General features: G+C 39.6%; 2 protein-coding genes and 1 pseudogene across 2 annotated transcripts in view; 1 reads left to right on the top strand and 2 right to left on the bottom strand.

The window, feature by feature from the left end:
* The window catches only part of CCDC192 (coiled-coil domain containing 192), a 330,167-nt gene that overhangs the window by 288,010 nt on the left and 14,713 nt on the right, over positions 1–27,444 (top strand). The gene's annotated exons all lie outside the window — the stretch shown is intronic.
* LOC144456874 (uncharacterized) lies at positions 4,028–5,828 on the bottom strand. The gene has a single exon (XM_078152960.1). It carries the CDS (start codon positions 5,542–5,544, stop codon positions 4,054–4,056), a length of 1,491 nt encoding a protein of 496 aa, XP_078009086.1. The 5' UTR covers positions 5,545–5,828; the 3' UTR covers positions 4,028–4,053.
* Positions 12,305–13,478, bottom strand: LOC110223843 (cell division cycle protein 16 homolog pseudogene; annotated as a pseudogene).

Here is a 27,444-nt window from a genome sequence, read left to right as displayed (position 1 = left end):
TCATGACTTATGTGTGAACTGGATTTAAGTAAGGCAGAGGTGCACCTAGTTCACAGCAGAGTAGCTGTTTGAATTCGATTGAAAAACCATTTATTGAACACCTACTACTTGCCAAGGGCTATGGTAAGCCCTGGGGATACAAAAACAGAAAATAAATAGTACCTATCCTCATGGAGCTTATATCCTACTGTGAAAAACAGCTAGAATGATAGATTTAGAAATGGAAGACACCTAAAAGGCTGTCGAGTTCAACCTTCTCATTTTAAAAATAAGGCATAATATATGTATGTATATATGTGTATGTTATATATAGATATAGATATAGATATAGATATATACACAACATATTTATGTGTGTATATATGTGTGTAGAGAGAGACAGACAGAGACAGAGAGACAGAGACAGAGAGAGGCAGAGAGAGACAGAGGTGGCCAGACTTAGTTGACTGCTGAGTGAAGGATAGACTGGAGTTGGGAGAGACTTAAAGCAGGGTGACCAAACAGAAGGATATTGCAATAGTCTGGGCAGGAGGTGGTGAGGGCCTGCACCAGGGTGGTGGGAGTGTCTGAGGAGAGAAGGGGGTATATATGAGAGATATTATGAATGTAGAATAGACAGAGCTTGATGTAGGAATAAGCGAGTGAGGTTAGCTGTGTGACCCTGGGCAAGTCACTTAACCCCGATTGCCTCACCAAAAAGCAAAAATCAAAAAACAAAAAACCAACCAAACAAAAAAAAAATAAGAGAGTGAGGAGTTGGGGGTAATACCTAGTTTGTGAACCTGATTGACTGGGAACCTTTGAAAATAATAGGAAAGTTAGGATGAGTGAAGGGTTTGCTGGGAAAGATGAATTCAGTTTTGGACATGTTGGATTTAAGATGTCTATGGGACACACAGTTAGAGATATTAAATAGATAAGGATTCAAGACTGGAAATTGGGAGAGAGGTTAGGGCTTAAAAGATCTGAGTTGTCTGCATAGAGATGATAATTAAAACCATGGAAGCTGATGAAGAAGAGAGGCCAGAATAGACATGCCTGCCATTTATACCACTGTCTTATCTTTTAGTTAGCAGTCTTTCCCTTTTTAAGTATAGGCAATAAATAGATAGCTTGTTCCAAAAGTTAATTTGTAATGTGGGGCTCAGAACACATTCCAAAAGAGAAACATTTACCATGAACCAACTTTATCAACCAGATGACTTTAGAACTTAAGAAGTTCTCATTTTATTTTCAATTTTTATATTAAAGATAAAAGTGTTTCTGAAATGACCTTTTACCTCCACAGACAAGGTGAAAAAAACCCCACCTTTGTTAAAGTGAACATATTTCTGTAAGAAGGGGAAAAAATGCCAGAGATAAAATGTAAGAAAGAGAAAGAAAGATTACTTGTCTCTTCTTTAAAAAAAAATATTTTGTTTTCACATCATCTTCATTTATAACTGGAAATAAAGTAGATACCCATAAATTGGGAAATGGCTTAACAAATTATGGTATATGAATATAATAAAAAATTATTGAGCTATAAAAATAACAAAAGGAACAGATACGGTGAAACCTGTAAGAACTCCTATGAATTAATATAGAGTGAGCAGAACTGATAGAACAGTGTATGAATACATCATTGTAAAGGAAAACAGCTATGAAAACTAAAGAACTATAGTCAATGTAATGACCATTCCTCATTCCAGAAAACTGATGAGGAAACATGCTTCCCACCTCTTGGCAGAGAGGTGATGGTTTAGAGGTACAGAAGGAGACATTCATTTTCAGACACAATGTGTGGATTTGTTTTGCTTCACTGTACTTGTTAAATTGTGTGAGGGAGGCCAGACCCCTGTTAGTTTATGTTAAATAACAGAACACAATGAGACACTCACAATTAACACATTCAACAGTCACAGAAAAGGAGATTCACTTAGCCTGAGTAGATAGTCAATAAGGACACCTGATTCTGAGAGTTGATTCAGCTGCGAAGCTGAGAATTGCCCATTGTCTTCCACCAAGCAAGCATCAGAGGGAGCCTGGAGCTTCTTGTGACTGTTTTATACTCAAGCACCTAAGAAATGTTGTCAACAATATGAGCCTTGAGTCCCTTGAGCCAATCAAGTCTTGAGGATGGTCTCAATGCATTTAAGGAAAAATTAGTCTAACTTGCCTGGGGCAGGAGTTCTTATATTGCTCCTATTCCACAGAGATGGCAGATTTATGGTTGTTGTGCGGTTTGTACTTTGTTCTCAAAGAGGACCATGACATCAGGAAGATGATGCCCTGACTTGCTAGTGAATTGGATTTAAGTGAGGAGGGCAGTGCAAAGTCATCAGACTCACTTTCTCCTCTGGAGACATCTGGAAGATAGAGTTATGAGAGGAGGGAAAGATGATTGAGGCAGTAGTAAAAATGATAGCCACCAAATAAAAAGAAAAGAAGGAAAAGATAATGAAACATTTTTAAAATATACCAAAAAAAAGAGCAAAAGGAAGGCTCAGAAGGGAATACTGATAAACAAAGTAGTGTTGGTACTACCTAATTAAATTTAATATTTATGTAATCCCTTGGGGTATTTCATATACTTAAAAAAATGTTGTGTGTAATAAAAATTCACAGTGTCATATGAATCAATGAAGAATTTATTAAGCACTAGTAATATGTAAAGCATTGTGTTAAGAGCTAAGATTATAAATAAAAAAGCACGAACATCCCTATTTTCAAGGAACTCCAATTCTAATGGAGGATACATGTAGGAAGCTTCAGTAGCAAGTCAGACATAAAAGCCCCGTGGTCCTTAGGGTGCAGCTACAAAGAAGGTGATAATGTATTTTCTCTAACATCATTTACATGTATAAAATCTTATCCTTTAGACAAGAAAGTTCTCACCACCAAAGTCCTTGGCACTGTCTGCTTCCACCCTTCCCTTCAGTAGCTGTAGCTGCTTGAAGGGACAGAAGCAGCAGCATCTGTAGAGATAGTTGCCAGCCCCATCTTTCCAAGTATTGCTGTCCTTGGCTATGCCTTTAGGGCCTTGGCTGAAGTGGTTGACAGCTGCGGTAAGGGAGGAGATGTAGCTATGGCTATTCAGGGGGTTTGGGGGTTTACCTGCCTGTTGGTGGTGATAGGGTGTTTGGTGCTTGGGTACTTGTACTCGGACCCCAACTCCAAGACCATGTTTCCCTTTAGCCTCAGTTTCTCCCCAGTCCAAGGACACCATGCCTAGCAATTACTCATGAGTGGGCCTCCTTGGCTCAGTAATAAACCTCAGCTGTAGGAATTTAAAAATGCCAGTTGGGACTAGCTTTGTACTGGCTCCTAAAGATATTCAGTACCCACTGGATTATCTGTACCAACTCCCTACCTCATGATATGCATCCTGGACTCCTCATTATGTGTATCCTAGACTTAAGACATATGTACACTCCCTACATCTATCTTTCCAAACAAGACATTGATTAGTGGCAGAATGGACAATCTTTAGTCAGCCCTGACTGCTAGTTAACTTAGTAATGTAGGAGACCTAAAAACCACATCCCCTGTGGTCCCATCTTGGTATTTTCCTGGTGAACCCTGGGTAAAACAACGACTCAGTAGATACAAAAAGTGTATGTTCCTTTAAGAACTGTCCACTGACCCGGGCTGGGCCCTTCAGGCACGTCTCCTTCCCTGGGAGCTGGGCTTCGGACGTCTCCGGACCCACCCTGGGGGGAAAGGTGGGCTCAAGGACCAGACAGGACGCGAGTGTGGTGTATGCTCTTTATTGTGGAGGATCCCCCCGATCCTTTGTTCTCAGCCCGTTATATAATCTGAGGGCGGGTCATGAAGGCTACAAGGATCCACCCCGAAGGCGGTGCCAACAACCCATTAGCGGAGCCTCCCCAGCACCTCATCCGGGATTGTCACGTAGCTCACTGCTGAGCCCGCAAGCTATCCCCAGAAGAGGCGGGTCCCAACTCCTGGGGTGTCACCTCTCCATTCAGGTGTCCCCTGCCAACCCCCAATCACCTTTACCTCTCCATTCCGACATCTCTTGCCAGCCCCCAACAATCTCCCCCTTTCTGTTTAAACAAAGACAGGGTTTTTCTTAGGGAGGGAGAGGTCGGCTTTGACGTTCTCAAGAGAGCGTCGCAGCACACGGAGCCAACAAAAGAAAAGGCAAGGGGCAATAAAGCAGATAAGGATCAGGAAGCCTGCACCATAAATGAGCCAAAGAAGGAATTGCGAAAATCCCAGGTTATGTAACCAGTTGAAAAGTTGATCGAAAGGGGAATCAGGGAAGAGATTATCCCTTGTTTGACGGGTGACATTGCGAATATGCTCCAAAATAGTGTCCAATTGACCAAGGCAATCTTCTATTTGCTCAAAGTCAGTCAAGTTCTTAATCAAAGAATCAATGGAGGAGTTAGGATGAAGTGCAGTGACACACATGGGCGGTTGAAACTCATACGAACAACCAACAGTAGAAAGCTTTTCGGCAATAGTCACCTCCAGCACAGTATCAGCTAATACTGTGGCCATGAACTCAACTTTATTTAACAGGAGACGATTAAATCGTTGTTGCACAGTCCATGCTTGGGTGGTTTCTTCCATAAACTCCTCCAAATGCCGTGCTAGAAGACTCAGTTGATGGTTCACCAGAACAAGATCTAATGCTTCAGCAATATTTAGTGCAAGGTTGATGAGGTCAAAACCTCCCATCTCTCTCCGATAGCGGCGCAATAGGAATCTCTCTATAGGTGATTGCGCAAAAGGTTGTGTAGTTAATACTGGCACAAAGGTGATAGGCGGCACTCGAAGAAGGAGGACCATGGTGGCCGTGGAGGCTACGTCGGTAGATTGTAAGGTATTGGAGAACGATCCGTTGTAGCAGTGTACAGCATATTCTGCAGAGGAGGGAGTGATGGTGCCGTTACGACAGACCCAAAACATGTCACGATCTGAAGTCGTCTGAATGGTTACGTTAAAATCATTACAGTGTCCTAATTGACCATGGCTTTTACAAGTACGCCCTGCTGAAAATAACAAGTCCCACCACCAGTTCCGAAGAGTGCTGTTGTCAGATAGAGGTGCACTGTTATCTGTGAAGTGGATCAAGGGGCCAAAGGCAGCAGCCAGTTTCCACAGATGTGCATGGGCTATAACTCCTCGAGGGCTTCTCACATGGGGTACCGGGGCCGCAAACCAAGGACCCGGTTGTCCATCCAGAAAGTAGAGTTGAGTCCCATTCACGTTTTCGCCACCTACTTGATGCCCTGTAGAACAGATTTGGAAGCCTGCAAACATGTTAGGGGAAGGGGTGCAAAGAGGGAGTGGAGAGGGAAAAAACCCGCTAGTAGTACTATGCTGATGTTGCAATACATAAAAGTGTATATGATCCCCTTTCCCTATCCAACCGTGGGGTGCATGCGGTAACTCAGTGATAGTATCATTTTCTACCCGAGCACAACCGGCATGGGTACCTTTGCTGAGGCAAATGGGTAGTGTGGGACTCCTCATAATAATGGTCTTATTTTGAAGATGGGAGATAACTGGCCGTCCCACCCCTTCGCCCATAAGAAGTGATGCATTGGAAACCACAACTAGGGGAACAGGATCCCCATTCCAAGTAACTGGACGTGGTTGGGGGAAGTGTCGTACTAGTGCCCAATAGGTATACTCCTGGTTAAGGTTATTCCAGGGCTTAGCAGTGTGATTTAGCTGTGCAACCAGGTGTTTCGCCGAACGCCCTTCGGCGCCAACGGGTAATCCCCACCCAAGGCCAAGACTAAGAAAGGCTAAAGAAAAAACACAGTTGGAGATCCGCTTCTTATTCTCCCTCTTCAGCCCTCTGGGTTGACATCTGCGGATTTGTTCTGTAAAATTTGGGCTCAGTCAAAAGGCGGCAACCCAAGGACCTAGAAGGCTACCATAAGTCTTCAAGACCACAGGTTCCCCACCCCTGGTGGGCTGAGAATGAGAAGAGGCTAGGGTAGAGATGGATACCATGCTCATTACCTTTTCTTTTCACATCGATCCATGTTAATTTAATTCCATTCAATACACTTTACTACTGGTTATGGCTCTTTCTTCTAATATTTACTTAGTACTATGCTTGTTTAGCAATTAGGACCTAAACAGCTGTTGGCCCTCCTACTTTAGCCTTGGGAGGGATTTAACCTTTAGCTCCAGGATTTCTACGGGAGAACATAAGCACAATAATGACGAGTAGGATGAGAAGAAAATATTAATGGAAAAAGTAAAGAGATTTTTCCATAACAAAGAGATGGATCAAAGAGCTTTTTTTTCTTAAGGAAAGCTTTCTCTGCCTAAGAAGTTAAAAACCCTTCCTAACTGTCCTCACTGTAAAATTATCATCTACTTTCTTCCCAATGTGGTTCCTTTCCTACATCTTGTGCACTGTACTAGTTTACATTAGAACATGGGGCTGATGTAGAGAAGAGTCCAGTTCAAGTAGAGGTTGGACCAGATGACTTGGCAGTCTCTTCCAGCCAGGAGTTTCTACGATTCTTTGGCATGAAATTATACCCAATGTAACAATAATGATAACAATACTAGCTAACATTTATATATAGCATTTACTACGTGCCGGACACCATGCTATGCACTTTACAATTATTACCTCATTTGGTCCTCACCACAACTGTGGGAGGTAATTTCTTTTATTATCTCCATTTTACACATGAGGAAACTGAGTCAAACAGAAGTTATATGGCTTGTCCAGGGGATATACAACTAGTGTCTGAGGTTGGATTTGAACTCAGTTCTTCCTAACTCCAGTGGTGCTCTCTTTACCCATTGAGACACCTCACTGCTGTCAAAAAAAATGGCCAGTGTGTTGATTGGTTTTGTTATACTGGAATTTTTTTTTTAACTAGAAGGCTTGTTGGGTAGGGAAAGTAGTATGTATGTTTGTTCACAAATGAATTGATATAAAAGCAAAGGTATTGATAAAATTTTCTGTGTTAAAAACAGCAAGAATTGTCTACTATGTCTGTAGGCATTTAGGGTCTAGATAACACCAGTGGGCTTGGTAAAGCAGCTTAGTGGTGTAGAGGGTAAAGTGGTGGTCTTGATGTCAAGAAGACCTGAGTTTGAATTCCATTTCAGTCTCCTGCTAACCGTGGGATCCTAGGTTAGTCACTTAACCTTTCTCTTGGTCTGTTTCCTTATCTGTAAAATGGGTATAATAATAGCACCTACCTCACAGAATGGCTGTGAGGGGCAAATGAAATGACATACATAAAGCTCTGTGCAAATCTTAAAGCACCATATAAACACTAGCTATTATTAAATTAGAATCTGCTGTCAATTTCCTGGGATGAGATCAAATGACTTGCTAGAAGACTGAGAAGCTCTGAACTATAGTTCATTCAAGTTTAAACACACACACACACACACACACACATATACACACACACACACACACACACACACACACACACACACACACTGCAAGGCAAAAAGGAAGTATTACACTTGGCAAATCTGAGCTTATTTGATTTCTTGACTCTTCAGTGAAGCCAGCAGAGCTTGGATTAGGATGATGCATTCCTATTCTCAGCATGATGAAGAGTTTGTTTTGGAAGATGTTTACTTGGAATTGGACGTAGGAAGGGGAAGGAAGACAGGAAAAAATACTAGTACAAAGTGAGACAAAAATAACTGCTTCTTGGAAAGCATAGCTGACTGATCAAGAAGAAGAAGAAGAAGAAAGGATTGATTGAAGAAATGTCACAAACAAGAATAAGTTGTGCCTTTCAGATACAGAAAAACCAGTTGATTCAGGATGTTTATAGTTAGTGAAACACTCACATCACCATTTTAGACTCATTTTGCTTCTCAGATCAAGACCTCCTGTACATATATCCACTTTTCCCACATCCATATTCCCATATTTATGCTCTTTTTCTAGAATCACAGAATTTTAACCTGGAGTTAAAGGTGAAATCCCCCCTATGGCTAAAAGAGGTGTGCCATTTTTGGATCCAGATTGCTAAGCAAGTACTAATTAAGTATTAGAAGAGTTATGACCAGTAGTGCTATATAAATAAAGTATTACTACAAGGCAGGCTTTAGGAAGGATGTATGGATAGCAAGGAGGTAAAATTCAGTCATTGCTGGATTAAAAGTTTTAGTTTTTACTTTGTGTTCTCAAAAACACGTAGTAGATGCTTACTGTTCATTGAACTGAATCAAATTAGCAAGTATTAATGTGAAAAGAAAAGATAAGGAGAGCGGTACCCACTGGTATTTTGCCTGGTGGAAGTTACAATAGCAATCACTTAGTCTAACCTCCATTGTTTTACAGTTAAAAGAAACTGAGCCTCGGAGAAATGCAACAATGTGTTTAACACCAATCACTCAGTGACTGCAGCACCTAGGCTCTAGAATCTCCAGGTCTCCTGACTTCTCATCCAGGGCTCTTTTAATTATCCCACCTTCAAACCTATTTTTAACTCAAGCTCTTAGCACAGTGGACTGGCACATATTTTGTTTGTTTGTTTGTTTGTCCTTCCTTCTTGAAGAGGATCAGGAAGGCATTAGGAAGGTGATACCATGACTTGCAAGTGAATTAGATTTAAGTGAGAGAGGGCTGTGCAAAGTTACCAGCCTCACTCTCTCCTCCAGAGCTATCTGAGACCAGTGGCAAGATATAGATCAGGACAACTGGAGATGGCCTGGCATGTGATTAAGAAATGTTTATTGATTAATTATTGTCACAGATTTGATAGGCACTATCTATCTAGGAGCAACATAAAAAGTACTTTGATATTTCCATTCTTTATCTCTAGATAGCCAAGATTTAGTAAGCACTTTTGTTTAACTTAGCACTTTCAAGATTTCTTTCTTTCATTTTTTAAAGAAATATTGGTCTCAGAATAGATATTTTGTATGTTTTTGATTTGGCAAGAGTAGAAATAAATGTTACTGTTTCAAGCAGGTCTAATATGTATAATACAAAAGAGTAAGTGAGCATATCCGCATTTACTCTCTTTAGGAACACCATTTTGAAAACACTGATGCCTACCGTCACCCTCTTCAAATTTAATTCTATTTCAATAAACATAATGTACCTACTATATTCAAAGCTTTCCATGATTTTCTAATAACAAAAACCAGTTTGTTGAAAATGATCAATTTGGTCTAGTCAAACTTATTAATGTGATCCAAAATAATTGCCAGTAATTATCTGATTTATGGTTAAAAATTTTAAAATTAAGCAAAAAAAAGGGCCACTAAATCTAATTCATATGTGGATATGACTTCAGTGGTGGAATAAAGAAAAAGTAGTGATTACTATTATCCCTGAGGTGATATAAATAGCTAAATTACAATAATGAAAAGTCTCATATATTTTTATGGGGATTATGCTAGAATTTTCACACATATTTATTTAATGCATGTGGACATGCATTGTATTGTGAAAATATTCTTATTTTATTTATTGTGGCAGCCAATCATAAACTTCCATTGAAATAAAACTTTATTTTAAATGGATTGGAGTTTGTGTGTTGGATCTTGGGGGAAAAAACTACAACAACAACATTCCTCATTCCAGAGGATCTGCAATCTCATCAGTAGGCATGTTCCTTCCACTAATTGAAACAACAAATGCCTTCTTATCTTTTGCAAAGTCTGTCCATTTCCTTCTATTAAATCTTCCATAGACCATCTGCCTAATGTATTTGAAGCTTACCTCTGGATATTTTTAATATTTCATGGATACCAGAGCAACAGTCAGGCTATTTATTCATCTATTATCCCTAACTTGGCCATATGACTGGCCCAATTCTTTTTCTGGTCTTATGTCCTTGATGATGTCTTCAGAGAAAATTTGCCTGAATTATGTAAAATAAACTGAACTGAAATTTTTAAAGAAGTCATTTTCCTCTCATTTTGAAATGTCATACTATATCATTGTGAAAAAACCATTGTCAAAAACAAATATATGCATGCATACATATGTGTGTGTATATACATGTATGTATGTGAAATGATCAGATTATTAGGTTTGTATGTGGTTTTTTTTATGATTACTATAAATTCCTAGACATTTGGTTTTCATAATTAGCTTTATTCTTCCATGGTTGAGTCAATGCTTATTAAATTTGATGAGAATTTTCCCTGTAGAAACCCATCATAGTTTCTTTTATTTGGAAAAAATTTTAAATATTTTTCCAATTACATGTAAAAACTATTTTAATGTTATTTTTGATTTCGAGTTCCAAATTCTCTCTCTCCCTCTCTTCCCTTCCCTCTCTGTGAGAAGGCAAGCACTATCACATAGATTATATACCATCATAATTTCTTGAGACATTGTTATTCATTACTTCTCTTGTCTACCTTGTTGTTGTCAATTCTCTCAGTCATCCAGTCTCAAGCCTCAAAGATATCTTTGACTCCCCACTCTCAATGGTCTTCACATTTAATTACTATGGGAGCCCTAGTAGTTCTTCCTTTCCTATTTATCTGTTCCTTTCCTTTCCTACTACCATTATCCTAGTCCATATCCTTTTCATCTCTATAGATCTGTGTAGCAATTGGGCCCCAGGCCCCACAATGTTGTACACAACACACTAGGTATACCTTGGTGGCCTTTCTCACAGTTATTATATCTCTATGACTCAGTTTCCTTCCACTATGGAGTTCCCCTAGGAAAATTACCATTTTGTTCATGTTTTTCCACGGCCTAAATTCTCTTAACAACCACTTAGGCTCATCCTACTCAATGAAGCAGGATGGTATAATGGAAAGAACATTGGATTTGGAATCATTGCCCACAGCTCTTGTGTGAACTTGAAGAAGACATTTAACTTTCGTGGGACTCACTTTCTTTTATGAAATGAGGGGGTTAAAATGGATGACCTCTAATATCCCTCCTAGATCTATAATTTTTTGTTATTCAACAGCCAGGAAAACCTTCTTCCATTTTTTCCAAGGTCATCAGGTAACCCATCCCACAAGAAGGCTTTTCTTCCCTCTAGACAGACCTATATAGAAGACATTATTTATGTATTTCAAGCAAAGTAAGCATTACTTACTTTGGGGTGAGTAGGTGCTCAGAGAAGGCTAGTTCCTTGGGTGTGAGGGCTGCTGAGCCCTTTTTGGGGCTTGTCTCTCCAAGAAGCTGTAGCATGGGCAGCAGACACACCCTCCTACACCATTTTGGCAGACGGGCTAAGCCAAGTTGAGGGGAACTAAAGTGTTTCAAATCTTGGGTGAGTTGGGGATGGGTTGTCTATCCTAAGCATGTGAAGATTTCCCATGGCAGAATGGGAGGATAAGAACGGTAAGTATGTTCCAATAGCCATGAAAGAGGCTGAAGCAGATACTGTGGAGTGCCTAGAGCTTGATTAGACATCAAAGATGCCAAAGTCATTTACTGCATCCCAAGCCATCATGAGTCATTTTGACTTTTGTCTTGTCTCTGGACTTCAACGACTCTGGAAGAAGAGTGAGGCTGATGACTTCATACTATTCTGCCTCACAAATCCAATTTATACAGAAGTCAAAAGATATCACCCATATCATTTTACCATTTATATCTACCTCAAAGTCCTATGGTGACAGGCAAGTGACAAAGCAGCAGGTGAGGGTACACTGGGAGCTGTAGTCACAACCCTGCACATAGGCGGCCCAGTCCATAGGGTAGTCCTCGCACTAGATTGAAGCAGCAGTGGGGTTTGGCAGCTCTCTGGGTATCGGAGAAGACTTTTAAAAAAACTTCATCATCAATTTAATGCATAAAAATGAGATGAAATCGGGCACATTTTGCCTCCCATATACTAGGACATAGAAGTTAAAAAAGATCAATGAATTACTTTGAAGCTATTTGTTTTAAAGAACAAAATGCTGCACTAAGATTTACTTTAATTCTTTTGGCTTTTTTTTTAAAATGTTAAAATGTGCTTCACTGGTAGGCTATAAATGTGCTAGTCCTAAGACTATAATAATCTTTAGCTATTTTAAATTGATTTTTATATGTACTGTAAACAATTTCACATTAATTTCTTAGTATTTATCACAGTTTTAACAGCAGTCAAAAGGTCTCATTGCAGTTTAAAAAATAAAAGATGGTTTACCTTCTTTATTCCATAATGTGTAGCTTTTTTTAGAATCAGGAAAATTGGAAAACCGGCTGTTGTGAAGGCATGCTACCTGGTCTTTTAAGGCAGACATTAGTTCTCCACCACTAGATGTAGAGATGTAGTTTGGATTCATATAGAAAAATAGCAAATTCTTCAAATATAACAAAGATGTGACAAAATACTAACATATTAGGACAAAATGAAATTTCGACCAGGGCTCTGAATCATGTACTATGGTCTGACATGGATATTTCTAACATCATGTCACTTTCATTCATTTCAGTTTTAAAAGTTTCTTCCAACAGAGGCCTAGATCTGTTTTTTTGCTTGAATGATGTGACATTTGTAATAGTATAAGCTGTTTCTTCCAGAGTCTGTCTTTCTATATCAAATTCCTTGAAATTCTATGATGGTGAAATGATGTTTTTCTGGGTCTTCATTGTATGTACATCAAATTCATAACACCTCAATTTGTCTTTGATCTCTGCTCCAATATAAGCTTCAGAATCACCAATGTACATTTCAATGCAGTGCTCAAGCATGGTAATGGAAAATGTATCATCTCTCCTAAGTCCAAGGGCCATGTGAAATAATCAACTGAACTTTCAAAGTTGCCCATTAGGTTGTGTATACAACCTATGGCAGAATAGGTAGAAGCACTCTAGGGAATCAATACCAAGGCTTGATGATGGTATTCTAGTGCTTTTTCATACTTTTTAAGTTTTCTGCATACATGGTCCAAGTTGTCCAACAAAGTTTTCCGTTTATCAACTGTTACTTCATTTCCAATGGCTTTAATTTTTTCTATTGCATCAAGAAACCATTTTTTAGCTGTTTTCTAGTCTACATTTTGAAATGCAACCACTCCAATCTCATGCATAACAAAAGGATCTTCAGGTGCAATGCTTAGAGCTTGGTTGAAAAATCTTTCAGCCAACTTCGAATTATTGGTCAAACCATATTCTAATCCAATATACAGCATTGGTAAGTGACACCCTTTTATCAGCTGTGCTGCTGTGAAGTAAGCCGCCATTGCTTGGTTTCAACTGCAAATGAATGTCCATAAGCTATCCATGCAGGTCCATAGGTTCTTTCAAATGTTGTGGCTTTGTTTGAGCAAATTAGAACCACACTGATAACCTCCTGGTGTGTGAAAGGGGCTAGAAAAAGAGGCCTAAAATTTTTCTACCTTATCCAAATCTGGCCTGTTTACCATGGCAGGGATCAGAGATCTTGATCCAGAGACAGATCTTACCCTGTGGTCAAAACACCAAAAAATATACAAAAAAGATTATTCCACTCACCATTGGTATATGGAATGTGTGCACGTTTATGGACAACAGAAAATCCAGTAGACCTGAAAGACAAATAGCTTTCGTGAAGAAACTCAGCAGGCATCACATCCAAATAGCAGCCCTGAGTGAAACAAGGCTGGCAGATGAAGGCCAGCTCATCCAAGTCAGAGCTAGATACGTGTCTTTTTCTGAAGTGGCCATAGTGATAGGGAGTACCATGAAGCTGGCATAGGTTTTACAATCAAAACTAACCTAGTCAACAAATTTGTATGCCTCCCAAAAGAAGTGAATGACAAACTCATGAAATGTGATTGCTACTTGCAGGAAAGCATGATGCCACATCATCAGTGCATATGCTCCCACCATGATGAACTGTGTTGAAGTCAAAGAAAAATTTTATGAAGACCCTCATCATCAATGTGCTGAAAGAGGACAAACTTATAATTCTAGGTGAATGTCATGCAAGAGTAAGCACAGACTACCAGACAGGGCAGGGAGTTCTTTGGAGGAATGGAATCTGAAACAGCAAGACAAATGGCCACTTATTACTGAAGACTTGTGTGTTTCATGGCCTTCTCATCACCAACACTGTCTTCTGTTTGCCTAAATGTGATAAAACTTTATACATGAATCCTCACAGCAAACATTGACATTTAATAGACTGTGTCATTGTAAGGAGACAGACAGAATGTGAGAATGTTGAAGGCAATGTGTGCTACAAAGTGCTGGACTTATCAAAGACTTCTCCTTTCCAAACTAAAAATATTCACATTCAACAAAAGAAGCATCCCCAATGCAAGACAACTACCAGAAGACTTAATGTCAACAGATTAGACAATTTCTCTGAGTGGGAACAATTTGTTGCTAACTTGGAAGAAAAGTTGGGCCAACACACAGTTGACAACAGTGGAACAGAAAAGGAATGGGCAGCTTTCAGAGATCTGGAGTACAGAACTACATTTACTCATCTGGACCAGAACACTCACAGACATTAAGATTGGTTTGATGAAAATGATGGGGAAATTCAAAAGCTTCAAATGAAAAACAAGAACTCCACAGGTTCACCAGCAGAATAGTTCATCCATCTCTAAGAATAAAGTGCAAGTGAAGCTTACAGAGATGCAAGATTCTTGGCTCACTAGGAAGGCAGTTTTGCACTGATAGCAATAATCCAAAGTGCTTCTTGATGCCTTAAAGCTATTTATGGGCTAAAGACCTATGTTGCATCAATGGTGCTGATGGAGCCACATTGATTAATGATAAGGACATGATCCTAGAGGGATGGGCTGAACATTTCCATAGCACACTCAACAGACTGTCATCAATCAATGCTGAAGCCATTGATTGTCAATGTCAAATGTCTGTAGCCAAACTTCCAACTGAAAAACAGGTTTTAAAGGCCATTAGGGTCCTCTCATGTGACAAAGCCCCCAGTGCTGATTCTATTCCAGTTGAGATTTACAAAGTCTACTGTTTATACAAAAGCTGACCGAAATCTTCTGGGTTATATGGCAAGATGTGGTTATCCCCCAGGAGTTCAAGGATGTTTCCATTGTGTATATTTATAAAGGAAAAGGATATAGATTATGCTGTGACAATCACAGGATGTCTCTCTCTTAGTCATTGCCAACAAGATTCTTGCCAGAGTCCTTCTTAATAGGCTGATCCCTCAACTGGAAAAGGGTCATCTACCTGAGAGGCAATGTGGCTTCAGAAAGGGCCAAGGAATAGCCAATATGATGTTTGCTGCCTGACAACTCTAGAAGAAATGCTAGGAGCAGAACAGAGGGCTGTACACAATGCTTGTTGATCTGACTAAGGTCTTTGACACTGTCAGTCACGAGACCTTGGGGGAAAATCATGGCAGAACTAGGTTGTCTGGAGAAGTTCATCAGTATTGTATGCCAGTTCCACAACAGCATGTTTGCACAGGTTTTGGATCATATATGATGTTCTTGCACTTTCCTAGTTGCCAGTAGAGAAACAGGGTTATGTGCTTGCCCCATGCTTCTTTGGCATGATGTTTTTAGTAATTTGTCAGATGTCTTCAACAAGGATGAAAGTGGCATTGAGGTCAACTACCACACTGATGGTAAATTATTTAGCTTGAAAAGGCTGAAAGCCAAGGCTAAAGTGGAGGGAGAGTTGGTGCGTGATTTTTTATTTGCAGATGATTGTGTACTCAGTGTAGCCTCTGAAGCTGAGATGCAAGAGAGTGTGGATCGATTCTCTGTTACTTGTGTTAATTTTGGCCTGACAATTAACACCACAAAAACATAGGTTCTCCACCAGCCAGAGCTGCACTATCCATACTTGGAACCATCAGTTATAGCAAATGGAGAGATTTTGAATGCTGTGGATACTCTCACTTACCTTGCCAGTATACTTTCCAGGGATGTCCACATAGATAATGAGGTTGATACACATATTACCAGAGCTAGCTCAGTGTTTGGGAGATTCCAAAGGAAAGTGTGGGAGAGAAGAGGTATTAGGCTGCCTACCAAACTGAAGGTTTACAGAGCTGTTGTGCTGATCTCATTGTTGTGTGCCTATAGGAAACCTGGACAGTATGCCAGCACCATGCCAGGAAACTGAATCACTTCCATTTGAATTGTTTTAGAAGACTCTGAAGATCACCTGGCAAGATAAGGTACCATTCACTGAGATCCTTTCTCAAGCTAAACTGCCAAGAATTCTAACTCTGCTACAAAGAACGCAACTCCAATGGGCTAGCCACATTGTTCAAATACCAAACATACATTTGCCTAAAAGACTATTTTATGGAGAACTCACATAAGGCAAGAGTTCACACGAAATGATACAAGAATACTCTCAAGGCCTCTTTGAAGAACTTTGGAATCGATTATGGGACATGGGAAATGCTGGCAAAGGACCACCCAGCATTGTGTGCCCACATCAAAGAAGGCTCTGTGTTCTATGAGCAAAGCAAAATTGTAGTAGCTCAAAAGAAATGTGAGATGCACCAATTTAGATATCTCTACTCCAAATATTCACATGGACTATTTGTGTCCCATACGTGGTAGAGCCTTTGGAGCTTGTATTGCTCTGACCAGCCACAGTCAGACACACCGTACCTCGACCCCCACACAGTGATGTCATTTTGGTTCTCTTTAAATAGGAAGGACAACTACCAACCAATCAACTTATACTTTCAGCAAAAAAGATAGGCTCAAATTGATTCTCAGTGCCCTTGATGTGCTGATACTTCTGTCCAGCTGGAGCCACACATTTGATATGGCCTTTGGCTTCTGTCCAGGTCCAAATGAGGCATCTCTGTCCTCTTCTAAGTTTTTTCAAATCCTTTTCTTCTTGATCTCATTCAAGCTCCAGATCTCCATCTAACCTCTAGGTTCACATGGTTCCCTATAAAGGTTACGTAGATGTTTTGGCTTCTCTCTAGGTCTTTGTGCAGCCAGTGATCTGCATCTCCCAGAGGATATGTAATGCTTTGAAATTTTAAAACATGCTCTCTAAAAATAGAAGGTATCAGCATTATCATTTCTAAGTTTTTTGCATTAGAACCTAAATTTTTGATGCAGATCTTTCTCATGCTGAAACTGGAGGGAATTTTACTTGTACTTTTTATAACCCCAAAAGAAGGTTTAGGGTTAGCTTTAAAATGCTACTTTAGTCCTTAACCTGTAAAACAGTTCCCTGGGCAACAAAATTTGATCACCTAAAAGCCACAGATCAAATAACTGTTTTTTGCGGTTGAATAAAAGATTTCAACCTCATTTTCTGCAGTCTCTCTGAAAGCTTGCACAGTATAGCCTTAGCAGCAGACAGGGTAATAGGGATGACATTATCCTGTTCCCATATGGTTTTAATTTCCTATACTAGATGGAAAAACATATTTTCAGCTTTTTTGTTTTACTTAGTTGAGAGATTATCAGAATTTGGTTTGGTGGCATCTATTAAAATCAGTGTGGTAGAGAACAGTTCAATCTATGATATAGTTTAGTTCCACTACATTTTATTTGTTGTATTCTCAAGGACATTTTGTAATATAAGTATTTCCCATCAGTCCATGAGTGATAACAAGCTTCAGATGTATAATTCTAGCCCCCAGAACATGCCTTGCAAGGCATTGGATAAGTGAGAAGCTATTGCTGCCTCTGGTCACCTGTCACAATTTCTACATGTCTGGCACAGTCTGCATTTATCATACATAGTCTGGGCACTTTAAAGATAACATTTCTGTAATTTATGTTGGTGATTACCTACTCCTAAATTATCATCAGAAACTCCTCTATCTCCACAAACAAATCTTTATGACTTAGCCATTTGTTCAAATTTTATTTAATTATATCATGTTGTTTGAGTTCATGTAGATGTCATTCTGAGAAAATCTTCTGATTCCACTGTTGCATCCTAATCATTTCATAGGCTCAATCTGGAAGGAAATTACTTTGGGTTATATTAGACAAATTACTGCCAATCCTCGATGTTACTCAGGGAAGTGATGTCCACTTTTTTTTTAAGTATTTCCCCAGATTCTTGACTTGTTCATCATGTATTCTGAGAATGTCTCTCAATCCTCTTGCTCTTTTTAGGCAAACTTGTCTGTACCTTTCTATAGATGCCTCAGAGTTTCATTAATAAGCACAAAAATAACCGTCCCAAAGAACAGGCCTGACCTTGTCACTTTCCTGCTTAAGAAGCTTCAATGACTCTTGATTCCTTATGGAATAAAATACAGACTCTTCATGTTGACATTAAAAAGCACTCACAATCTAGCCAGAGCTTACCTTCCCAGGCTTATTTCAAATTACTCCCCTTCATACTCTTTACAATTGAGCCAAACTGGTCTATTTGCTGCTTCTGGAACTCAACACTTCTCCTGCTTCCATCCCCCATGCCTGAAATACACTCCTGCAGTTTTTATCAATTCTCAGCTTGGTTGCCATCTATGGCCTTTTCTGACCCCCTAAGTTGTTATTACTCCTCAAATCATATATTTACTTATCTGTTTATATGTTGTATCCTCAAGGGAATGTAAGCTCCTCAAGGAATTATTATTTTTTTTGTCTAGGCAATGAGGTTAAGTGACTTGCCCAGGGTCACACAGCTAGTAGGTGTTATGTGTCTGAGGCCGGATTTGAACTCAGGTCTGCCTGAATCCAAGGCCTGTGCTCTATCCACTGTGCCACCTAGCTGCCCCTAAGGAACTATTTTTAATGTTCATCTTTATATTCCCAGAATCTAGCGCAATGTATTTGGGAATGGGGATGGGGGATGAGGGATGGGAGATGGAGGATGGATTATAGATTTGAGATTTCATTGCTGATGGGAACTCTATGTAAGAAACTTTATCAATACATATTAGCAATAATTCTACAATTCATAGTCTTAGGGGTTGCCCTGGATTACATAGCATGTTAGAGTCCTACTTGAACCCAGATTTTATTGCCTGTAAAGAGTCCTTCTATCCACTGTGGCCTCTGACTTGCACAAAATAGATCCTTAATAAATGTTTGTTCAGTCAAATGAAATTTAAATTCGAATTGAATTATTTTGAAAGAGGAAAAAAAACATCAGGGAGTCTAATCTTCAGAATTAATTCCATTCTAAGGTTAACAAAGAAGATTTGCATTGCAAGTACACACAAAGGACATTATAAAATTTATTTCAGTGCATTTTCAGCATATTTTAAAATTCAGTTGGGTGGAGAAGTGATTCTTGAAAGCCAGGGACCTAATAACAGAAAAGGGATACCAAGAAGGTGTTAGGCTACTATAGAATGTTTGGTTTAAGAGGTGCAAAATAGCCCTTAATGAATCTGAAAGAAAACTAGGAAAGGATAAAAAATGATAGGCCATTCCTAAGGATAACCTTTTTCAAAAGTTACTTCACAAACTTGAAGAGAGGAAGATAGCTCCTAAATGGATAAGCAGGAGAAGCATAGGCCCGAATAAAGGAAAGCTGTAAAAACTCAGATTAGGAATACTCTGGAATACATTCTCCCTAGATTTTGAGAAAATAGATTTCATAGGTTCAGAGAAAGGAGAGGAAAGAATATCCCATGGATTAAAATTTTTTAGAAGTCAGCCGAGAGGAAGATCTTAAGAATTCAGTTCTGAAGAATCAAAGAGAAACAGTTTTGGTGAAGGGGGAAAAAAGGGAGTTGCCTAAAAATGTAAATGCACATGAAATTTAGCAACCAATTTTGATTTTAAAGACATATGGAAGAACAAAGCAAAGGCAGGTAATAGAGGATTACTACAAAAGCATAGCATAATTCAGGGGTGGAGAACCTGAGGTCTCAAGGCCACATGAGAAACTCTGTGTCCTCAAGTGAGGCCCTTTGAACTGAATCCAACCTGTGTCTTGTGAAGTTTGGATTCAGTCAAAGGGCCACACTGGAGGACCCAGAGTTCCTCATGTGGCCTCGAGGCCACAGGTTCCCCACCCCTGTAGGAGCTGGAGGTGAAGAGTAAGAGCTTTCCAGGCATGGAGAACAGGCAATGAAAGTAAATAGATGGAGATAACAGATGTAATGTTGTGAGTTAGGAAGAGCAGTTGGGCAGGGTTGTAGAGTGAGTGGAGAGGAGTTTAATGTAAAAGAACTGTAAAGATACCAGGTTGTGAAGGGTTTTAAATGAATCAGACAGATAGTTTTATATTTGAGCCTGGTGGCAATGGAGATCTATTACAGTTTGCTGAGCGGAGGGTGGGGATGATATGGTCAAACCTGTACTTTAGGAAGACCACGTTGGTAGGTGAGTGAAGGATAGATTAGAGTGGAGACCTGAGGCAGGGAGAGCAAATTAAATGGTTATTAGAGTAGTCTAGAGAGCAAATAATGGAGGATTCTACAAGGAAAGAGGAGAAGGGATAAATACAAATGGTGTTTTGAAGATAGAAATGACAAGAATTACAACATATTAGCTCTGTGGGGTGAAGGAATTTGAGGAGTCAAACCTAACTTTGAGGCTGTGGGTCTAGATGATTAGGAGGATGGTGGTACCCTTGACAGTAATAGAAACATTGGGAAGAGGAGAGGTTTCAAGAGAAAGATAATGAGTTCTGTTTTGGACATATTGAATTTTAGGTACTTATCGGGCACTTAGTAGGAGATGTATAAGAGGCAGTTATTGATGTAAGACTTGAGCACAGTAGGGCCATTAGGCCTAAATATATAGATCTGGGAATCTAGGGAATAAAGATCTCTGGCCCTGGAAAAGATTTGAGAAAATGCTTCGTTCTCTCTTCTTTGAAGCTATAGGGGGCCATGGGTGTGGAATGTTGCATATATTGTCAGACATAGCCAATGTGATGGTTAGTTTTGATGTTTTGCTTTTTTTCTCTTAATTTTTTCCTCTTAACAAGCCAATGTGTTGTGAAGTTTGTCATTTCTATCTTCAAAACACCATTTGTATTTATTTCTTCTCTTCTTTCACATAGCCACAATCCTCCTAGAGTTGTTGTTGTTGCTAAAAATGTAGCACCTGGGACACTCCACTCTCAGGTTCAAAGTACCCTGTGGGACCATATCCGCACAAAAACCACAGTTCATGAGCCCCACTGATGTACATATTTTTTTCCCAATCAACCAAATGAATTAACTAGTTAAAAGAAAAGGCATTAGTGAGACAGCATAACAAAAAAATTCACAAAATTTCCTCCCACTAAAACTAGGGCACCTCCCTCTCCCAAATGCAGGTACTTTCAGTGTGGCCAGAGCACATGTGTGGAGGGCCAGTGCATTGCAGAATTGCCAGGATCTTCTGATGATGTCATTGTACTGTTCTCGCTAAGCCTCCCTCTGCTGGGTGCATTATCTCTTCTGGATATGTGGTATTCGCTAGCCTCAGTCCAGTGGTCAATTCCTGTTTTTATAATGCAAATCTGCAGGTAGAAAAGCCTGATTATTTTGTTGAAGTCTTTTGGCCAATGACAATCTTCAGACTCCCTATAGAAGAGTTCTAAGGTGTCTGGTATACTAGAAGTTGAGTGGCAGTGAAAACTGAAGTTTGAGGAATAGCACAGATGAGGGGAGAAAATATTCTGTGGTGTGGAAAGAGCCTTTGATGCATAACAACCACAGAGAGTGGGAGGCAGGGGAGGCTTTGAGGCCTGTCACGTTGTTCTTAAGAATCCTTCCTTGAGTCATCATTGCATGGAATTTGAGAACATTCACAGGTTTTGGTGTCAGTCTGGGTCATACTTCACATTGTTACTGAGCTTGTGCACACTGGGGGTGAACCAGAAGGAAGAACAAGAGATAAGGAAGATGGCGCATCACATCTAGTCTCCCACTGCCTGTCTCAATTGTATCATCTGAGCCTGCCCCTGATTTCCCCTCCCCAGGGATGTTTGCTGGGGCAGTACTGGGCTTGAAGCACAGCACAGTTGTGTCCTAAGGGCAAAATAGAGATTTTAGAAGAGATAATGAGGTTTGGAATAGCTGCTATGGAGAATTTAAACAGAAGTCTGCTAGAAATGAATAAAAAGTTTGCCAACCAGCACTGGGGGCAGATGGGATAGATTTATAGTGGATTCAAATAACATAGTTTTGTGACTTTTTTCCTGGAATAATTAATAGCTCAAAAGCAAAAATTACAATTAAAAAATTGGAAAAAAAAAGAAGGTATTATCCAAGATTGAGGATTAAAACGGTTGTATTCTATAGTTGTATCCAAAGCCCCACTGGAATGACTGACCATGTGGTTTAATTCATACTGTTTAGATTCCTTTAAAGTTTACAGGGTTCTTTGCTTCCAATAAACATGAGATAGGTCTTATTTCCCAATTTTTATAGGTAAGGAACATGAGACTCAGAAAAGTTAAGTGAATTTTGTAGTCCAGGGACACACAAGTGTAAGGAGGGTGCTGCTAAGGGCACTTCTCTCCCTTTACATATGTAATAGGAGTGTGTCATTGCCCCCAGAAAGCTGCTTTCTCTATTCCTTCCCTGCGTGCTAGACACTTATACTTTGCTCCTTGCCTCACTAAAGGCAACCTTCTCTCTCTTGTTATAATTCAATCCATAAACCACTTTGACTGCTTAGGGTACCCAAAACAAAATAATTAATTAGTAAAAATTCAGCAATATTAATAATAGTAGGAATGTCATAAAAACTGCTGCAAATCTCAATGCTTACCCTCTAGTGTAAAGTAAAATCTGTCTTCTTGCTCTTCTGACTCGGAAAAGTCAGTGGCCTCTCATAAACTTCTGGATGAGTCAAATCACTTTGATTATCATTTCCCATTAGACCCTGATGGAGATAGCCTGGGACTACGAACTCAAGAGACTTGGAAATAACAGTGTTTCCCCAACCACCAAACCTACTTCCACCCCAGCCCCTATAGCCATCATTGAGGGGAGAAATCATTATAGAGAAGGGGCTCACCTTCCTAATTGCCACCAGCAATACCTGCTGACCAGCTACAATTAATACGCAGGTGAGCTTTCTAGGAAAGCTGACTACCACTGAATTCATTCTGATGGGCTGGACTCTAAAACTAGACAACTCTTCAACTCTGAACACTAGCTTCACAATCAGCAACAGGAAGAGGGGCTCAGAAACTCCTTTCTCCCTAGCTTTTACTGGCTTAAACAGTCCTAGTTCTCCATGGCACTGCCAAGATGTAGGTAAGAAAAGGGATGAGGACTCTCATGCCAGAGGAGGTATGGACAACAGAAACCTTTTTTTCATTCTCAGTTCTTAATTAAAGCTTGGCAACACATGCTCTAGTGTCCAGTGTCGAAAGTACCCTGAAAGTCAGTTCTTTCAATATAAGTCCTTAATGAGGCATGTGGTACTCATCAGCTTTTGTCTCAGTCTGAAGAGCATTTCACTAACGTAGCCATTTGGGAAATACTGCCCCAAAGCTGCCCCCAAACAGTGCATACTTGACCCACAACTAGAAAGTGGCCAATTTGGAGCTCAAACTAGTAAATAGCAGAGTTGGACTTCAAACTCAGATCTTTTGACCTCACATCCAGTGCTCTTTTCATTATGCCATATAATATTTAAGAAAGTTATAGTCTGAGAAATAGGAAGGGTTTGAGAAACTGAAAGTGGCAAAGAGAGGAAAGAATGAGTTCATTCATTTCCAGCTCTGGCCTCCCCTGAGGTCGTGGAAGAGAGAGGCAAAGGAGATTGTCTTTAGGGAGGAGAATGTCTAAGTTCAAAATTTTGGAGGTAGAGCAATTCTAAGACGTGATGAACTCTGAGGTGATCCAAATTGAAATGGAGTACAAAAAATTTCATTGAAACTGAGGAATTCTGAGACTATGATGTTGGCAGGATTTTCAACAGATATTAGTCACCATGGAAGACCACAGATTAGAGAGGAATTTGATCCAGATGCTGAAATCATTGAATAGTAAAGAACATAGCATCAAAGATCATAGAACTAGAAGGGGCCTGATAGGCTATCTAGTCCAACAACCTAATTTTACAGATGATGAATTACTTCCTCCAAAGTCACAATGATGAATATTACAATGATGAATATCTGAGTCTAGATCTGAAGCTGAGTCCTTGATTCGACTCTTAAATATGATATCCTTTCTGTTGTATCATTATTGGGTTAGCTAGGTATGGATAGAGATGGTATAGGTTATTTAGAAATGGTAATTGAAGAATGTTCTCTTTTCCAAGCTTTAGTCCTAATTTTCATTGATCTATCTTATACCTGGGTATAATGTTGACACCTCAGACCTCAAGTCCCAAACTATAATTACCATTGATTGGCCTCCATTGTAGAATGTTTCAAGGTAAGTGGCATTATCAGGAGAAGCCACATTTCAATAGAGGACAGAACATGGAAAAGTCATTTACAGAAAAGGCAGAGAACATATGGAAATAGGTTCACAATATAGTGTAGGTATGGTAGAAGAGGCTGATAAAGAGATAAGTAAGAATGGATACAGAGAAGGTTTGGGTCAAATTGATTAGGGATAAGAATGTGTGAGGATATCATAGGAGGGAAAGTGTTGTTGTCCCAGTTGTTTTGTTTTTGTCTAAGAGAGTAAATTTGATCAGGGGCAGAGGAAGCAAAAGTCAGGAGATATCCCCTATTAAGGGGTAAGAAGGCCAGAGACTGAATAGGCAGAATTAAGTTGATTAAAAGGTTTGTAAAACCAGCCAGTAAATATTCCAACTGGGATGCTGGTGTAATGATGTGGAACTCTGCATGTTCACTTCCTACATTCTGTAGGAACCAGCTTCCCAGACTATAGGACTTTTATTTCAACTTTGAGTTTTCAGCTTCAGCTGTGCTGAATAACCTGCCTTACCATTACTTAACCTCAGTTAAGTGTTAGATTAGATCATCCATGAGGTAGTGTAGTATGGTGGAAATAATGTGTGTGTGTGTGTGTGTGTGTGTGTAGCTGGTCTTCATGTCAGGAGACATGGATTCAGTGGTGTGCTGATAAGTATTTAACAATCAGTACTCCAAAGGGGGAAATGTCTATACAATACACTTTTAAGTTTAATTTGCATTTTTCACATTTTCTCCAACACTTTCTTAAGTTTAATAACCTACAAAATAATAAATAAAACCCTGATTTGTAGTTTGCCAATTTCTATGGTGTCAATGCTTACACCAAAAATCTAACAGTGGCCTTGTGAGCCAATTCAAGCTGGCTTTCAAGCAACTGGTTAGATCATCTGTGAGGTAGTGTGGGATAATAGAAAAGGTACTGGGCTTTGAATCAGGAGATCTAGAGTAGCATCTTGCCTAGAAACAAGTCACTTTATGGAGCATTAGGTTCCTTGTCTGCAAATTCAAGAAAATAACACTTGCAGTATAAAAGCCTCCCAGGACTTTGTGAGGAAAGCATTTTATGAACTTTAAAAGTGCTTTAGAAATGTTGCTTGAAGCTTCTACATTAAGCAATTACAGGGCTTGGAATATAATATTCCAGAGGGCAAAGGAGATAGGATTACAACCAAGAATCACCTACCCAGCAAAACTAAGCACAATCCACCAGGGGAAAAAATGGATATTCAGTGAAATAGAGGACTTTCAAACATTCTTGATTAAAAGACCAGAGCTGAATAGAAATTTTGACTTTCAGATACAAGACTCAAGAGAAACATGAAGAGGGAAACAGGAAAAAGAAATCACAAGAGACTTATTATGGTTGAACTGTTTACATTCCTTCATGGAAAGATGATATTTGTAACTCATGAGTCCTTTGTCAGTATTAGAGTAGTTGGAGGGAAAAAAAATTATATTTATGTAGATAGATAGATAGATAGATAGATAGATAGATAGATAGATAGTTAGAGGGCACAAGGTGAGTTGAAGATATCACAGGGTGATATCTGGAGAATAAAATTAAGGGATGAGAGAGGATTATACAGAGAGAAGGAGAAAGGGAGAGGTAGAATGGGGTAAATTATCTCATATAAAACAGATAAGAAAAGGCTTTTACAGTGGTGGGGAAATGGGAAGGTAAGAGGGAATGAGTGAATCTTATTCTTATAGGATTTGGCTTAAGAAGAGAATAACATATACACTCAATTGGGTATGGAAATCTATCTTACCCTACAGGAAAATAGGGGGGAAGGGGATAAGAGAGCTAGGGGATGATAGAAGGGAGGGCAGAGTAGGGGAGGGGATAATCAGAAGCAAACACTTCTGAGGAGGGACAGGGTCAAAAGAGAAAATAGAATAAATAGGGGGCAGGATGGGATTAAGGGAAATGTACTTAGTTTTTCCACAACAACAACAACAACAACAAAAAAGGCTGCTCAGACTTTCAGGGAACTGCTGAATCCCATTGATGCTTCAGTACAATGAGAAGACAACCCTATGCCATAGGCCACCTGTGTGCAAGGTTGTGACTTCAGTGTACCCACAGCTGCTGCTTTGTCACTTGTCCCTTACCACAGGACATTGAGGTGTGTAAAAATGGTAAATGGTATGGGTAATGTCTTTTGGCTTCTGAATAAATTGGATTTATGTGGAAAAAAAAAGAGAAATGTTGCTTGAGGTCTCTCCCAATTGTAAGCTTCTACAACTCTATGATGCACAATCCCCAGATTTTGCAGCCTAATTTAGACACGAGGCAAACCTCTTTCTGAAACCGCCTCACATGGAAGACCATATCTACTTTTCTGTTTCTATCTCTCTATAATGTTCTGAACAAAGCAACCATCCAGTAAATGTCACTAAGAGAAAAGGTCCTCTTGTTTTTGTTTTTGTTTTTTCCTTCTGAATTGACCAGATCTCTACAGCATTTTGTCTGTCCTAACTTGGCTAAATTACTTCCAGAACATCCAGAAAGAGTGATGAGTATTTTGGGATTTGTTTTGTTTAGTTTTTAGTTTCCTGTTACTATTTCATATTGGGCAGAGATACTGAAAGATCCATTTCATCCACAGGTCACCTATTTTCTACTTCCTCAAACACTCATCTTGGCTATGTCCCTTGTGGGTGTGGGACTGGAGAATAAATCTTAAGCATGCGGAAGATCAGCTTCGTGCTGTCCTCTCTCTCTCTCTCTCTCTCCTCTCTCTCTCTCTCTCTCTCTCTCCTCTCTCTCTCTCTCGTCTCTCTCTCTCTCTCTCTCTCTCTCCTCTCTCTCTCTCCTCTCTCTTTCTCTCTTCTCTCTCTCTCTCTCTCTCTCTCTCTCCCTCACTCTCTCTCTCTCTCTCTCTCTCTCTCTCTCTTTCCCTTCCCTTCCCTCTTCTTTCCTCCCTCTCTCCCCCTTCCTCCCTCCCTCTCACAAACACACAGCCTCCCTCTCTCTCTGGGCCTGCTCCTCATTTCCCTTGAGATGTCTAAATGTTATTATATCAGTCTCTCTGTGTTCAGTTAGGTTATTTCTCTAACATCATCATACCTTTAGCTTTGCAATTTTAGTTTGAACTTGGGATAGTGCTTTCTCACACAGTACTACTGCTATGGTTAAAAATAGACAGTTTTATTTGGAAAAAAAATAAATGTTCTGTCCTGTTCTTCTTCAATGTTCTTTCTCAACCCAAGATCCCTGCATTGATGCTGCTGCCCCTATTTTGAGACTGCTCCTCATTGATATGTTGTAAAGAGCTCAGTCTACAGATATTTGTTCAAAATTCCCATCA

Source organism: Phascolarctos cinereus, unplaced genomic scaffold (assembly GCF_003287225.1).
Source record: "Phascolarctos cinereus isolate Bilbo 61053 unplaced genomic scaffold, phaCin_HiC Scaffold_4;HRSCAF=312, whole genome shotgun sequence".
NCBI classification, from domain to species: domain Eukaryota; kingdom Metazoa; phylum Chordata; class Mammalia; order Diprotodontia; family Phascolarctidae; genus Phascolarctos; species Phascolarctos cinereus.
Note: the sequence above shows the minus strand (reverse complement) of the source record. Positions and strands in the feature narration are given on the sequence as shown.